Source organism: Denticeps clupeoides, chromosome 16, assembly GCF_900700375.1.
Source record: "Denticeps clupeoides chromosome 16, fDenClu1.1, whole genome shotgun sequence".
Classification (NCBI taxonomy): Eukaryota; Metazoa; Chordata; class Actinopteri; order Clupeiformes; family Denticipitidae; genus Denticeps; species Denticeps clupeoides.
The window spans coordinates 16,499,557-16,513,447 of NC_041722.1; the positions used below are offsets into that span (position 1 = coordinate 16,499,557).

At 45.4% G+C, this 13,891-nt stretch overlaps 1 protein-coding gene across 1 annotated transcript; it reads left to right on the forward strand.

Moving 5' to 3' along the window:
* crispld2 (cysteine-rich secretory protein LCCL domain containing 2) lies at nucleotides 1–13,570 on the forward strand. Its single transcript, XM_028957061.1, has 15 exons — nucleotides 1–241; nucleotides 2,124–2,453; nucleotides 3,982–4,100; nucleotides 5,331–5,463; nucleotides 7,856–7,971; nucleotides 8,383–8,483; nucleotides 8,563–8,718; nucleotides 8,810–8,870; nucleotides 8,947–9,013; nucleotides 9,090–9,220; nucleotides 9,310–9,353; nucleotides 9,742–9,814; nucleotides 9,922–9,997; nucleotides 11,170–11,300; nucleotides 12,054–13,570. Exons 2-15 carry the CDS (start codon nucleotides 2,196–2,198, stop codon nucleotides 12,103–12,105), a joined length of 1,518 nt encoding a protein of 505 aa, XP_028812894.1. The 5' UTR covers nucleotides 1–241; nucleotides 2,124–2,195; the 3' UTR covers nucleotides 12,106–13,570.
* Nucleotides 13,571–13,891: the final 321 nt, after the last annotated feature.

Below are 13,891 nucleotides of genomic sequence, written 5' to 3' on the forward strand. Positions count from 1 at the left end.
GAGTTCAGAGGCTTTTTTCTCCTTGCTCTCCCCTCCTCACTCCTTCAGCTGGGTCTCCTTCTCTATAAAAGGCGGTGAACAGCCCCACTAACGCCAGTCACGAGCTGGCCAGTTCCTTTGCTTACTTTCAGGATCACTGCCAACCGGCACAGATACTCCACTGCTTATTCAGAGTTTCAGAAGGAGCCTTCAGGTCACAGAAGGCTGGATAACTGGAAAGCCTGAAACTCCAGGGATTGTGGTAAAATGTCTTCGTCTGCTTTCATACATTAATGCAATTGCTGTCTTTTTATATTAGAGTTTTTTTTTTCTTAGCACAAATTTAGGCAAAAAATCGTCTGCGCTTTCTTGGTATTACTCTCATTTTAAAAAGCTGAGTTGTTCTGAGTGCTGCAAGCCTGGATGCAGATGCATGGTCAACAGATGGATGGAGCGACGGGGTGGTTGAGAGGGTTGGGCAGGCAGAAGGAATTTTGTGCTCTAGCTGAGTTTGCAGAAGATGCCGACGCAGGCCCCTGTAAATCCACATGTGGTCCGGGCGCCGGCGAAGCGCTCGACCCGTTTATGAGGCTGTTCCCAGGGTAAAAACGGCGCTCCTTCAGGTAAAAAGCCTGATCGCTTCCAGGATTCGCTGTCGGCTCCTTTAAAGGTTATCTATTGGAGGGGGGGGGGGATTTTTCAGTTGTGTTTGGCCAATTGGTCTGTCACACACCGGTATAAAATTCAGGATAGACATGAGAACCGCTGCAGGCGTGGGGTTTTGTTTGTGGCCAGCGCTGCATGGCCGGGAGGTTCTATCAGGCAGTCGAGCGACCAGAATGAAGATGCCATTAAAAAAAGAGTGACATTTGGTGCTTCTTAGACTATGGAATGAAAGGATCAGACTTTCTCACTGCTTTCTCATTCACGGCGCTGAAAAAATGGTTCATTTTATCAAAGAAAAGACTGTTGCTCTACCCAGTTAACACTCCTCCCATGTTTTTGGATGGGGAGTTCGCGGGTCAGCCAGAGTCTTCGGCGAGGTCTGAAAAATGGCAGCCCAAACGCGAGAGCTGAGGTTTATGACCCTGTCCATGTTTGTATTTGTGTGCATTCTCATGTGCCAAGTTCTATGATAACTTCTAAAGAATTCCAACTTTTCCTTTTGGGAAAAATAACAAAATGTGCCAAAAAAAAAAAGAAAAATCTCGGTCTGATTTCAGTGATAAAGGGTGTTTCCATAGGAAACTGCCACAAATGAATCATCGTCATGACAGATAAGCATGGAATTAATTAGACTCCCATCTGCACAGTGTTGCTCACAGCCTTCACTCATGGTTAGGCTCAGTAAACGTGGCTCGGTGCTCCTTTGTTAGCAGCAGGGTCTCATGGAGCAACACAACTCGGTGGCCTGCAATAACTTGTTCAGAAGTGACAGAAGACATGAACGTGACATAGCTTGTCCACAACAGTGATGAACCATCTCTGCTCTCCGTTCCTCCCTTGATTTCTCTGCATGTAAGGGTTGATGTGTTCAGGGTATACTTAATACTCTCATAATGTATGCCGGTGTTTCAGTCCTTTCTTACTGAAGAATGCCTCACAATGAATTATGCATGAATCACTGTTCATGTTCAGGAAGGAGTGCTCCAAGATCGCTGCTTTCTGCATGAAGTTGGACCTGCCACATGCGTGCATGCCGGAGAATTATGACCCTTGAACATGGGTTGCGATCAGCTATGTTTCATCACTGTGGAACTCCCCTGGCAGTTCTATGAGGACTGTGCAATGTCAGAACCTGATGCCAGTGTTTTCGCTTGGAGCTTCTGTTGGAGTAGGGAAAGGGGTTATTTGAAGACAAGGCTTGTTCAGGCCTTTGTGTTATTTCTTTAGTTTTTGGATTTACCTTCGTTTAATACATCAGATTCAACTTGCCTGTCAGGGTTGTGGCCACCTTCCTGAGAAGTAAGACTGTGTCTACACAGATCTAGCAGCATATGCTGGTTGTCATTTCAATCTCTGCCTATTTTTCTTGTTTGCATGTCAGCTTATGCAGAAGTCTGTTGCAGTGCATTGTGCAAAAAACACACTCTCTAGTCTCCATAGCTCTACGTAACTCACCAAGTGCTTTTGCCTGTGCCTAGATCTCCTGCCTGTGACAAAAGAGAGAAAGAGCACCACGCACAGAGCCAGAGCGCCACCATCTTTCTCACAGAATGCCCAGCCTGATCACGCTCACCCTGCTGGTCCTGGCCACCAGGCAGGCGGCTGCCCTCTTCCTGCCCGAATCCAAGGAGCTGCAGCAGTTGCTGAGTCGCTACCAGGACGAAGCAGAGGCCAACAGGACTGATGGCATCGCGCCACTCAGACGTTCGCGCCGGGCCATCTCCTGGTCCGACCGCGAGGAGATACTGCAGCTGCACAACAAGCTGAGAGGAGGGGTGTACCCCACTGCCTCCAACATGGAGTACATGGTGAGTAAAGGGCAGCCACAGCAGTGTTGCAACAGGACAGCGGAGTTTTGCTTCTTGTTTAGATGCCGCTGAAGGCCGCTGACCACAGCAGGGCCGCTGGAATGTAAACGGCATCTGTGACGGACTCCATGTATAGTCTGTATACCTCCAGCTTGGAATATTTCCAAAATGAGGGTCCAGAACAACAAAAAAAGAGCTCCTGGTCAAAATGGACTCTATTACAGGGTCATATTTTACACGATCTTGCATTTACAGGGTGGTAGTAGTCAAATGGGTAACTAACTAATCCACTTAATACCATTCGGTTCCTGTTTCTACCAATTACTAGTCATATAAGGCCAGAGGGGTGAAAAGTGTACTTATGTGCACTACAGGCCAGAAGTCTGGGCCCAATAAACATGAACAATATGCTGCTCTTTCAATATTTCATTACAAAAAAACATTAGAAATTCTTACAAATTAAGTGAATCTAAGTGGCTGCTTATGTAAAAGTATATGTGCGGGTTTTATCAAAATCGCCACCCTTGCTTTTAGTAAGGCGGATTCCCTGCATGTTTTCCTGCGATTTCCTCCCTGAACCTTTACAAGCAGCAAAGTTAATGTCATCATGGTGTTTGAGGAGCGGAGCTTGGGTGCTCATGCTCTTGCGGCAAACAGAAAGGCCACGTGCTGAATTCACGGCTCTAGTTCCAGAACTCAGCACTGGTGCCGCCATCAGCTGTGTTCGTGCAGAGGTTATTACACACACTTTAAGCTCCCTGTGTGTGTGTAACCCTGTCATTGCATGGATATGCAGGATTAAAGCCATGCATTGTGGGAGAAGCTCCATATAAGGAGTGGTTTGAAATGGGCAAAAGTAGCACATTGTGGGAGATCGAGATTGGCTTGGCATTGATTTGAAAAGGTGGGTCGATTTAAAGGGTCAGTAAGTGTACTTGTTTGTGTGTGTGTGTGCATGTGCATACATCTATTAAATGCATCTGAGTGTATTGGTAATAGAGGCTTTTTGGAAGACTTGCTTGGTGCCCAGCCGAAGCGGAAAAATGCCAGTCTCAACCTGAGGTCTGGAGACTCTCATGACCACAGCAGAGAGGGCGTGTGTGTGTGTGGAAGAGAGTGAGGCTACATGGACGCTAACCGCCGAGGCCCTGGAAATTTACTGGGCATCGAGCAGGGCTTCGGTACGCCCTTCTCCATGCCGTGTGTGTGTGTGTGTGTGTGCATCCATGTGTGAGTGAGTGGGATAGACGGGCCTGTGGGTCTCCTCTCCTTTCCACAGGTGGGGAGGAAAACAGTGGGAAATGTGTCTAATTTTGCCCTGATTGCAGTGGATTTGTAGTGGAAGGAAGCCAGACTCTGCTGTGCTTGGCTGCTGATCAATGTTGTACTTGTGTTAAAGCTCCATTTCCAGCTGACTTGTGCAGGAAGACTTGTCCACGGGAGCTTTCTAGTAATCTGAGCTGTATGGTGTAACTTGGTGCAGAGTGTGTTTCACTGTCTTGCCGTGGTTGTGAATCTGTGTGTGTAGGTGTGGGATGACGAGCTGGAGCGTTCTGCCACACACTGGGCTGAGCAGTGCCTATGGGAGCATGGGCCGCATGATCTACTCAGCTCCATTGGTCAGAACCTGGCAGTGCACTGGGGCAGGTAAGACAAACACAACGCACGCATGCACACAAACACACACACCTGGAATGGCCATTCCCACTTCTATCTCAACTGAACATTTGCCATAAGTAACCACTGCTCCATGTCATCACCAATCCTCAACATGTAGTGTCCCTGTCATCCTCACCAAAGTAGTGTCCCTGTCATCCTCACCAAAGTAGTGTCCCGGTCTTTCATTACTCCATTATTTCATCCATAAAATGTTTAAATGCAGGCTTTAAAACATCATTGCTCACTGAAGCCTTCAGATAAGAAACCAAGCAGTTGTTTTATTAATTAACAATTTATTTTTAACATTTGCACATATTTTTTTCTTTATAAGTTTCACCCAGCAGATTCCTTTTAATATTTGTAAGAAAATCTGAATTGTTCTTTGTATGAAATTTGAAATATAAATAAACTTGCCCGGCCTTACTTACTTTGTCAACTACTGGCACTAAATCAGGACCAGAAACTCTGAATCCTCCAGGCCTCTTCTCCACCCAAAGAGGTTTGAATTGAAAATTGTCTGACTAGTTATTTCTAGTCTAGGCCTCATCAGTCTAGTCCTGCATGATGGTAGTTTTGTAGCAATCCCAGTGTGGCAAATCCCAGGATGTACAGTAGTGTCGGTGAAGAGAAGATAATGTGAAGTAATCCCTCTCTCTTGCTTTTTTCCACACACTTGTGAATGTATCTCTGCAAACACAGACACCGTTTGCACAGGGAGCAGCACACACAATACACATTATTCAGCCCATCTGTTTATATGAGAGAGAGAGAGAGAGGGAGCTGGAGAGAAAAGGAAAGCAGGAGCGAGTACAGAAAGCCCAGTCTTTACAGTGAGGGCCGTTCTCCGACACACAGCTTCATTGTGTGCCCTGGCTGGTGCCCTCCCTCAGCAGGTGCCATTCCAGCAACCTTCTCCCTTTCTCATTACCCCCCCCCCCCCCCCCTCTCTCCATCGCTCTTTCTCTCGCTTTCTTTCTTGTCTTGCCAGCTGAGCGATGCTGCCAGGGGCAGAGTTTCTGTCATCTGCCGTACTTATTAGTCTTTCTCAGCGCTGTGAAAGGACATGTGTTCTCCCATCCAGTGTAAATTGCTTGGCCCGGGACGGATTCGGGGTCCCTGATTCTTTGTGTGCAGAAACAAGAGAAAATGGCCTTGCTCACACACCCAGTGTCCGATGTGAACCTGCAACTGATTGTCACCTTTTCCCTATTGCTATAGATACCGCTCTCCGGCCTACCATGTCCAGGCCTGGTATGATGAGGTGAAGGACTACACCTATCCCTACGCCCACGAGTGTAACCCCTGGTGCCCCGATCGGTGCTCCGGACCCATGTGCACCCACTACACCCAAGTGAGTGAGCAGATTGAAGGTCATGGTCATGGTGAATGATTGCCTTATTTAATGACACAACGAAATGTGTCCTCTGCTTTTAACCATCACCCTTGGTGAGCAGTGTGTGGGGACGGTGCCTTGCTCAGTGAGATTCGAACCAGCAACCTTCTGATTACGGGGCCACTTCCTTAACCGCTAGGCCACCACTGCCCCAATGGAGATGTGGCAACACACTGAAACACACTGAACAGATGCTTCATGAATTCTGTCAAATTTCGGAGTGATTTATGTCTTAGCGTGCACACAGACTTCCATGTGCAGCTTGTGCCGGCACCTCCTCGCGAGTGTGTAATTTGCAGCATGTGTGATGGCGCTAAGAACAACATGTGCATCGCAGACTTGGCCACCATGGCCGCCAGCGCCACTGCTGATTATTGGGTTTCCCGTGTAAACATGCCGAAGCAGTGGTTCTGCACACAAAACCACCATGGCAGCAGGCTTCCCCCACTGATATACATTTACATTTACAGCATTTATCAGATGCCCTTACTCAGGGTTAAGTGTCTTGATCAGGGACACAATGGTAATAAGTGGGATTTGAACCTGGGGCTCCTGGTTCACAGGCGAGTGTGTTGCCCACTAGGCTACTACCACCCATGGTATATACGGCAGGGAGGCCATGCACATGTACATGGTTAGTTCCGGTTCTACAACCTGATTGGTCAAACCATGATAAAATAGCCAGTTGCCACTACTTTTGCTTATAAACTGCATTATTTGGCAGAAGAATGTTAACACAGTTTTTTAAAGTATTACTATATGCAATTTTATAAATACAGAGTCTCAAACAAGGATGTAATCAAAGCCAAAATAGACCGTTAGGGGCCGTTTTCTCAAAAGCCAGTAGGGTGCGTCCTTCCTTTAAAATGCAGATTGGCAGTATGTCTTTTTTTTAGGGTTATAACCCAATGTTCCCTTGAAAGAATTTGGATCTGCATTTTCCATAATTGGATCAACAAACTTTGTGAAGTTATTAGGCCTTGTAGAAAAGGGGACCAAGTGTAATGTGTTCATTCATCTTCTCCGAACTTGTCATTACTGATCTGGCAACAGCTCCTGAAGACAGGAGCAAATAAAACGCCCTGTCCTCTCAGATTTGGCTCCGTCGGCGGGATGGGCCTGTGAAAACACACTCCCTCGCCCAGCTCCATTGCTGAAAACCAGGTCACCGGCATCTGGAAGCTGTTTCCAGACTCGTGGATCTCTCCCCTGGATGACCTGGATTCTTTGAAAACGTTCCATGGACCGAAGGAACGGGTCCAAGTCCACATCTCTTCTGTGTAGCTCCAGCAGATCCTATAGGTGGGAGAAGAGTTTCTGTCATCTTACCAACAGGCAGAAGACGCTTGGTTTTCTGCCTCTGCTGAGTCACTGCCTCAGTCAGCACTGCTGGTGGCCTTTGTAGACCCAGTAAAGAACAGGAAGGCCATTCCTGTGGAAGGCAAAGTCAACCACGAAGCAGCTGGCCGCAAACCCACACCGACGTACATCGAGGATATCGTTGCCATTTGTCTTGATTTGTGAGCATGTGTGAGAGGGGCAGGGACACGGGAATGTTCTGAGTAAGCACTTCTCATTCACATGGACTTTGGCCGTCTGCCGCTCTGAAAGGGACTACCCTCCATGAACCCGTGGCGTTTTCACGGGGAGTGACAGGAAAAACAAACCTTGGAATTGGTAGATAGCAGGTGAGCATGAATTTGTTTGTGTGTGCACCAATTTGGGCGGCCGAGGGATCACGGGAGTTCACGGGAAGCAAACTCGCAGTCACACTTCATGTCCTCCTCCTTCCGCTCGCAGAGGGAGAGTGAAAGAGTCGTCTCTTCTCCAAGGGTCCCCAGTGGCCCTATCAATCTGTCACAATTTCCTCAGCCTCTGAACTGCTTCCTGTGTAGAAACAATGGGGCTCTCTGGGGCAAAGGCACGATGAAGTCGGGACCTCGGTTAAAAGAATGTCATTCTGAAATGATTTACTTAAAATTGATATTTTGAGTCAATTATAGCAATATGTAATGCACAAGTAGTCACTATATTGGCCACATTGCACAGCAACTGCTGACAAACCTGAGACCAGAAGGTGTCAGAACACGACGCTGGCAACAGGGGTGATGTTATTTCCAAACATTGCTTTCAATTTCTATGATCATCATTTCCAGGAAATGCAAAACTTGCATCAAAATTCATGCTTTGCATTGTACACAGAGGTGAATGTGAAGGTTCTTGTAAAAGTGCATGATTTGTGCCTTCATTAGCAGATGTTTTAATGTATTAAAGTATTAAATGTGATTTCTGAAGTTCTATATGAGTCCTAATTGATTAATAAGAAGTGTCTCTCTCTGTTTTTTTGCAGCTGGTCTGGGCCACAACCACCCGTGTGGGCTGTGCGTTGCACACCTGCCCAAGCATGAGCGTGTTTGGAGAGGTGTGGGTGAATGCTGTCTACCTCGTATGCAACTACTCACCAAAGTAAGAGCAGCAGCTTCATATTAGCTCTCCTCCCCAGTGAATAAAAGCTCGTGCACATGTGTTAAATCTATTTACCTTCGGCCTGAGAGCTGAAAGGGGGGACTGGAGGCATTTTAAGTGGATGTATATCTCAAGGTTATTGTGCCATGACGCATTGGGAGCCATCCATATGAAATGGTCTATCTGCAGGAAGACAGAAAAATTGAAAGACAAACAAGGGTTGTTCTAGATTGGCTGTTATTTATATGCTATTTTCCCCTCCACTTGTTACATGGAAAGCTGCAGATTTACTGCAGAGCTGAATGAATTGTGGCACAGACTTATTGCACATCTGAGCGAGTTATGGTTTCGTGAATTATTGCAAAGATTTTTTTAGGACGGCTGCATATTAATGCCCTCGCTCTCTACCAGGGGAAACTGGATTGGAGAGGCTCCGTACCAGCATGGCCGCCCCTGTTCCCAGTGCCCACCGAGCTATGGAGGAGGGTGCAAGGAAAACCTCTGTTACAAGGGTAGATAAAGCGCAATAGACAACACACTGGAATTACGTAAGTGTGTCTGTGTTGTTAATGCTATGAATTTTGTCCCCAGGAGACACCAGCGTGCAGCGTCCAGAGACAGAGGACATGAATGAAGTTGAGCAGCCACAGGTGCCTGTCCAGCCCCGGACAACCCCCCCCAAAACTAAACCCAAACCCAAGCCTTCCAAAAAGCCTTCTTCCAAGCACGACTCTCCAAGATTCCTAGGTAATATTTGAGAGAAATGTTCCAGTAACAAATAATACCTACATAAAAGCTTACATTTCAAAGCTTAAGTCTCCTTATTTTGTTTTTGTAGCCCAGAACATCAAATGTGAGACAAAAATGCGGGACAAGTGCAAAGGACCAACTTGCACCAGGTTAGTACAGATAAAACAGGGGCAACGTTTGCTTTGATGTAGAACCAAAGATTTACCTACATCTGTTTCTACACAGGTACAACTGCCCTGCTAACTGTTTGGACAAGAAGACCAAGGTGTTTGGGACGCTCTTTTACGATGTGGTATGTCTTAAAAATGTCACTTTTTTGGAACAATTCTATTTTCAATTTGGAATAATAGTTATATGCACATTTCCAGCAATCAAGTATTTGCCGTGCTGCAATACACCATGGGGTCATTGACAACAACGGTGGCCTGGTGGACATCACGAGGAAAGACAGTCTCCCGTTCTTCGTCAAAGCCACGAAAAATGGCATTGAGTCCTTCAGGTAGATATCTGCCTGTTGACTAATGGGTTTGAAAACATAACACATGCAACTTGAACTCATAAGTGGCTAAATTCTGCTTCTTTTTGCAGTAAATACAAACCTGGAAATGCCTTTGTTGTTGCTAGAGTAGAAAGTAAGTATCTTTTTGATCCGAAGGTGGTAAAAAGTTCTCGTACAAAGCATAAGTCCCACCACGTTTTGCTTGGAACCCGTGCAGTGAGACACCTGTTCTGGCAAATTAGCTCATTATATTTCCCTTTACCCATTTATATGCTGCACTTAGCTTTAATTTCAGCATCAGTTCCCATAGGCTCAGGGGCCTTGTGGCCAGCTGATTGATAGACAAATTTGTTGACTAGTGCACTACACATCAGCCCTGGGCGAACGGTTGCGGTTACAAGCATATACAGGTGTAGACTCTCGCTTTCCCGACCTCATTTTTTCCACCTTTGTTTTCAATGGGCAAGTTATTTGCTTCCTGTTCCTAAGATTGGAGTTTGAGTTTTATAATCTGTCTGCAGGGCTGTCGGTGGATTGCTACTCTACAGTTGCTGAGGTTTGCCCTTTCAAGAAGCCCCAGGCCAACTGTCCCAGGTACAGATTTATGTTGTTTATATGCAAATCTATAATTGGGCTAGTTGCTGTCTGGATTGTACAGTTGATGTTTGTTGACTTCACTTTCTTCCCGCTGCATTCTTAAGGGTGTTCTGCCCAGCGAACTGCAAAGATGAACCATCCAACTGGGCCCCTGTGATTGGAAGCAACGTCTATGCTGATGTGAGTTCTTGTGTAGTCCTTTAATATTCTGTGAGATCTCAATGAAGGGAATTGACCACAAAAACCTACTTAGCCGGTGTGAACAAGGAGAGGAATGTGTGAAGCTGGTGGCCTTCCCTGTCGGAGGCTATCCAAACCACAACCAGCTGGTCACTGGATCTTCTCATAAACCGGGCCATTGCTGGCATAAAGAAGCCCAGCTCAGAGGCAGGAGGGGGTCTCTTTCAGAGATCCATTCTTCCAGTGTGACAGGTCTATTTCCACTATGCAACAGTCATCTTTTGCTTTAACATCAGTCAAACTGGGGAAAACTTGAGTAATATTCTACAAGCAAATCAAGAAAGTGAAATGAAGTGCAGTATGTACTTGTCAGGTCTTTGGAAGGGATACGAAGGAAGGAACAAGGCAAGCTGGGTTCTTAATGTCACCTGGAAGTGCATTGATTTGTTCTATTTAAGATCATGGCTTTATTAATGCGTTGAACTGGCGCAAGGTGGACATCCACACGCTCATATTCAGGCAAGGGAATTGGTCTTTGAACCCATTGCCCTTAGATGAACCTCCTTCCCTTTGGCTCATTCTCGTGGCACTCCACTTCAAACACTGCACCCCTGTCCAACTGGCTACACATCAGTGTGCTCCCAAAGAGAGCATCAAATAATTACACCCACTCTTCGAGACCAGCACCAATGTACAAAAAAAAAGAAACAAGCATAATAATGAACCGGACTAAATAGTGGCAGCTCAACCATACTAGATTTGAACTGAACTCTTCATGGGTCATCTGAAGGCCAAACGGAAGAGCTAGGGCATGTCCTCAGAGGGAAATGGGACCCTGTAGGGGCTCCGGATGCAGGGAGGTGAACGGGTCTTTGCCAGCTGGGTGATAAGGGCCCGGTGTTCGTTCATTGCTGGCTCAAGTCCAGGCGCCTGCTTTCTGGACGCAGTTGGTCCTCCCTTATAATGCCTTGAAAGCGTCCATGCCTGAGGCCTGGCTTCCCTGAGGCTGAGGTCATGTGTTTGTATGAAGGATTGCTGTCTACCATATGGACTCTACAGCTGGACCTCTAAACAGACACCCATGTAAACAATCACTGGGCGCTTGAGAGGTGCTTACTAACTGGTCTGAAGTGGTTGCAAACCTGAAACCCCATCTTTTACCATGTTCACAGAGCTCAAGCATCTGCCGAACAGCAATCCATGCCGGTGTCATCAAAGATGATGGCGGTTACGTGGATGTCCTGGCTCTGGAGAAGAAAAAGAGCTATGTGGGATCCCTGAAGAACAACATCCGGTCTGAGAGGTACCAACTCTCTCTCTTTCGCTCTCTCTCTCTGTCTCGTTTTTTATTTGTGTGGTTTTGAGTGTGGATGGACCACACATGCTTATTCTGAGTTAGCACTCAATGGAGTGTGAAAATCGAGGAGTGCAGGCCCAGGGAAACCCAATCCTGCAATCAAACGGCCTCCAGCTCAAGCTCCTGATTGATCGCTCCCTCGCATCCTCTGGCAAACGTTATAATTATCTAAAAAAATTATAACAATGACTAAGATTACAATGGAGTGTAATTCAAGCCCCCACAAGGAAAAAAAAGCATCATTTTACAAGACGCCCGCTGGCCAAGATACTTTATACATTATTACCAGAGACATAATCAGGACCTATTCGGTTACCCAGCTACAGTGGCTCACTCAGTGGCTCTCTGTAGCAGATAATTACGGCAGGTCGGATGCCAGCAGAGGCCACTTTCATTCTAACATTACCCAACATGGCAGTGCTTCAAGGACGTGCCACTAATGAATTAATAACAAAGCGTTCAAGCCAAGCACAACAGCCAATAGCAGTTGTTGGAACGGCCGGAGGCAGTGGGGCCACAACACTGGTTAACAATGGACTAGTGTTGGACTCGCGCTTTCCAGATATGCCCTGCTCAAGAGTCCTTGTGCTTTAAGTTTACTAAAAGGTCACGTCTGGGGCAATTGTAATAGCTTGTTACTGAACCTTTTTGCATGTGCATCCTGCATCCTCACACTTTTTTAAATGTCTTTATTTTCAGCAAGAGCAACATGGAGGGAGGTTCATTCCGTGTCTTTACAGTTCGGGAGTGAAAGGAAGTTCTCGTCACACCCATCATGGCTTACTGGACCAGTCAAAATGTCTACAGAGGGACAAGGTTCCCCTGCAGTAGGTGCCTGGGGTAGGGGCAACCACTCTATTTGGTTTTTGACCCCAACGGGGAGAAAGTCTCCCTCATGGACCAATGGGTCGCCTGCTCTGTTTGTCAATCCGAAGCACTACTCAAGTAATTGAGTGTTTTTTCTTATAAAATTGTATTTTACACATTTTACCACACATGTGCGATTAAACTGGAGATGCTGAGTGTGGTAACATGACATTTTAAACAGCAGTGCTGATTTTCTGTCTCCTTATGTATGTCTAAAATCAAATATCAGATTTTATGATTTTTTTAAACATTTCTTTAAATACAAAACCAGTCCTTTAATTGCTATAATAAACAGGAATGTATATTGATCACACTGTATTTAATCGGTTCTGTACAGATTTTTTGGTTCTGATGTTGTTTTTTCTGTTAAACTATTTTTTTAATTTAGTTTTTTTTCCATCTTTGCCTTTGGCTGATTCTCAACTTCTGAGTGAATTCGGGGTGTGAGAGTGTCTGTCTGACTGGGTGGAGGAGGAACTTCTTGGTGGACAAACAGATGTGTTGTGTAGGAGGGGGAGAGGGAGAGAGGGTGGGAGGCATGCTTCCAAGCAAAAGAAACCTTTTCCTGAACAGCCCTTACTTCCCATCCAGAATCAATAATGTGCAGACGGTCTTGGTGAAGGTGCAAAAACATTGTAACAATGTTCTACCCCTGGAGCACTGAGTGCACTTAGAGGCTTGGGCTCCCATCGTGATGGTGCCACAGTAATCACAGAAAAGATACGAGAATTTATATATTTAAACGTATTTATTTTAGTTGTGCGAAATGAACCCCGATAATAATGAAATGTGCTGTTTACTATGTGCTCCGATGAGAAACAGAAGAAAGTTCATTTCCCCTATTTCGCAGTTTCAAGTAAACTGAGGTCACATCCATTCCAGAGCGACATTCTGCCAGGAGTGATTTCTTCAGAAGTGAGGCTTAAGTTTCAGCTTGCGCGCTTGGGAATTTTGTAAAATATACAGAGCTTGTTGAACATGGATCTGTCTAAAATGCTTGTACGTATCAGCACAGCAAGTTGATTGTTGGGTACAATGAAGTTGAATGCCTCAGATCCAATGTAGCTTTCATTATGTTACTTGCTCTCTCTGTCATTTATACATTTAGATGTTTTTCTTAAACTCGATTCTATCTCTGTCTCCTTTATTAGCTACCTCAGTCCTATCGCAGCATTCTTTTTTTTAATTGGAGGGGAGGCTATTGCGTGTAAATCTTTGGAAACTGTCTGATGTAAATAGATCTGATGTTTGGATATTTTGTAATGTAATATTTTTATATAAAACGCCTTTTATAATGTTAGTTTCTTTCTATGATATGTGATTGGTACCCTTAATCATTTGTAGAGACAATGAAGGTTTTTTTTTTTTTTTTTGCACATGGTGACATACAAAAAAAGTTTTACTTTTCCTTTTTTGTCCCAAAATTGTTCATTATTGTGGATATGAAAAATATCAATAAATATAAAGATTAAATCAAAATTGAAGTCTGCTCTGCAATTGCTTGTGGTTGGCAGTTTAGCTCATGTTATCCCAGCACTGGTCTAAAGGAAGAGGTCACATGACACTGTGGTCAACCTAAAGGGAGACTTGGTCAGACCACCCAAGTGAATGGGATTTATCCTTGGAAGCGTTTACTGACCATCACACTGACAGGATGGTTTTGCTGTGCA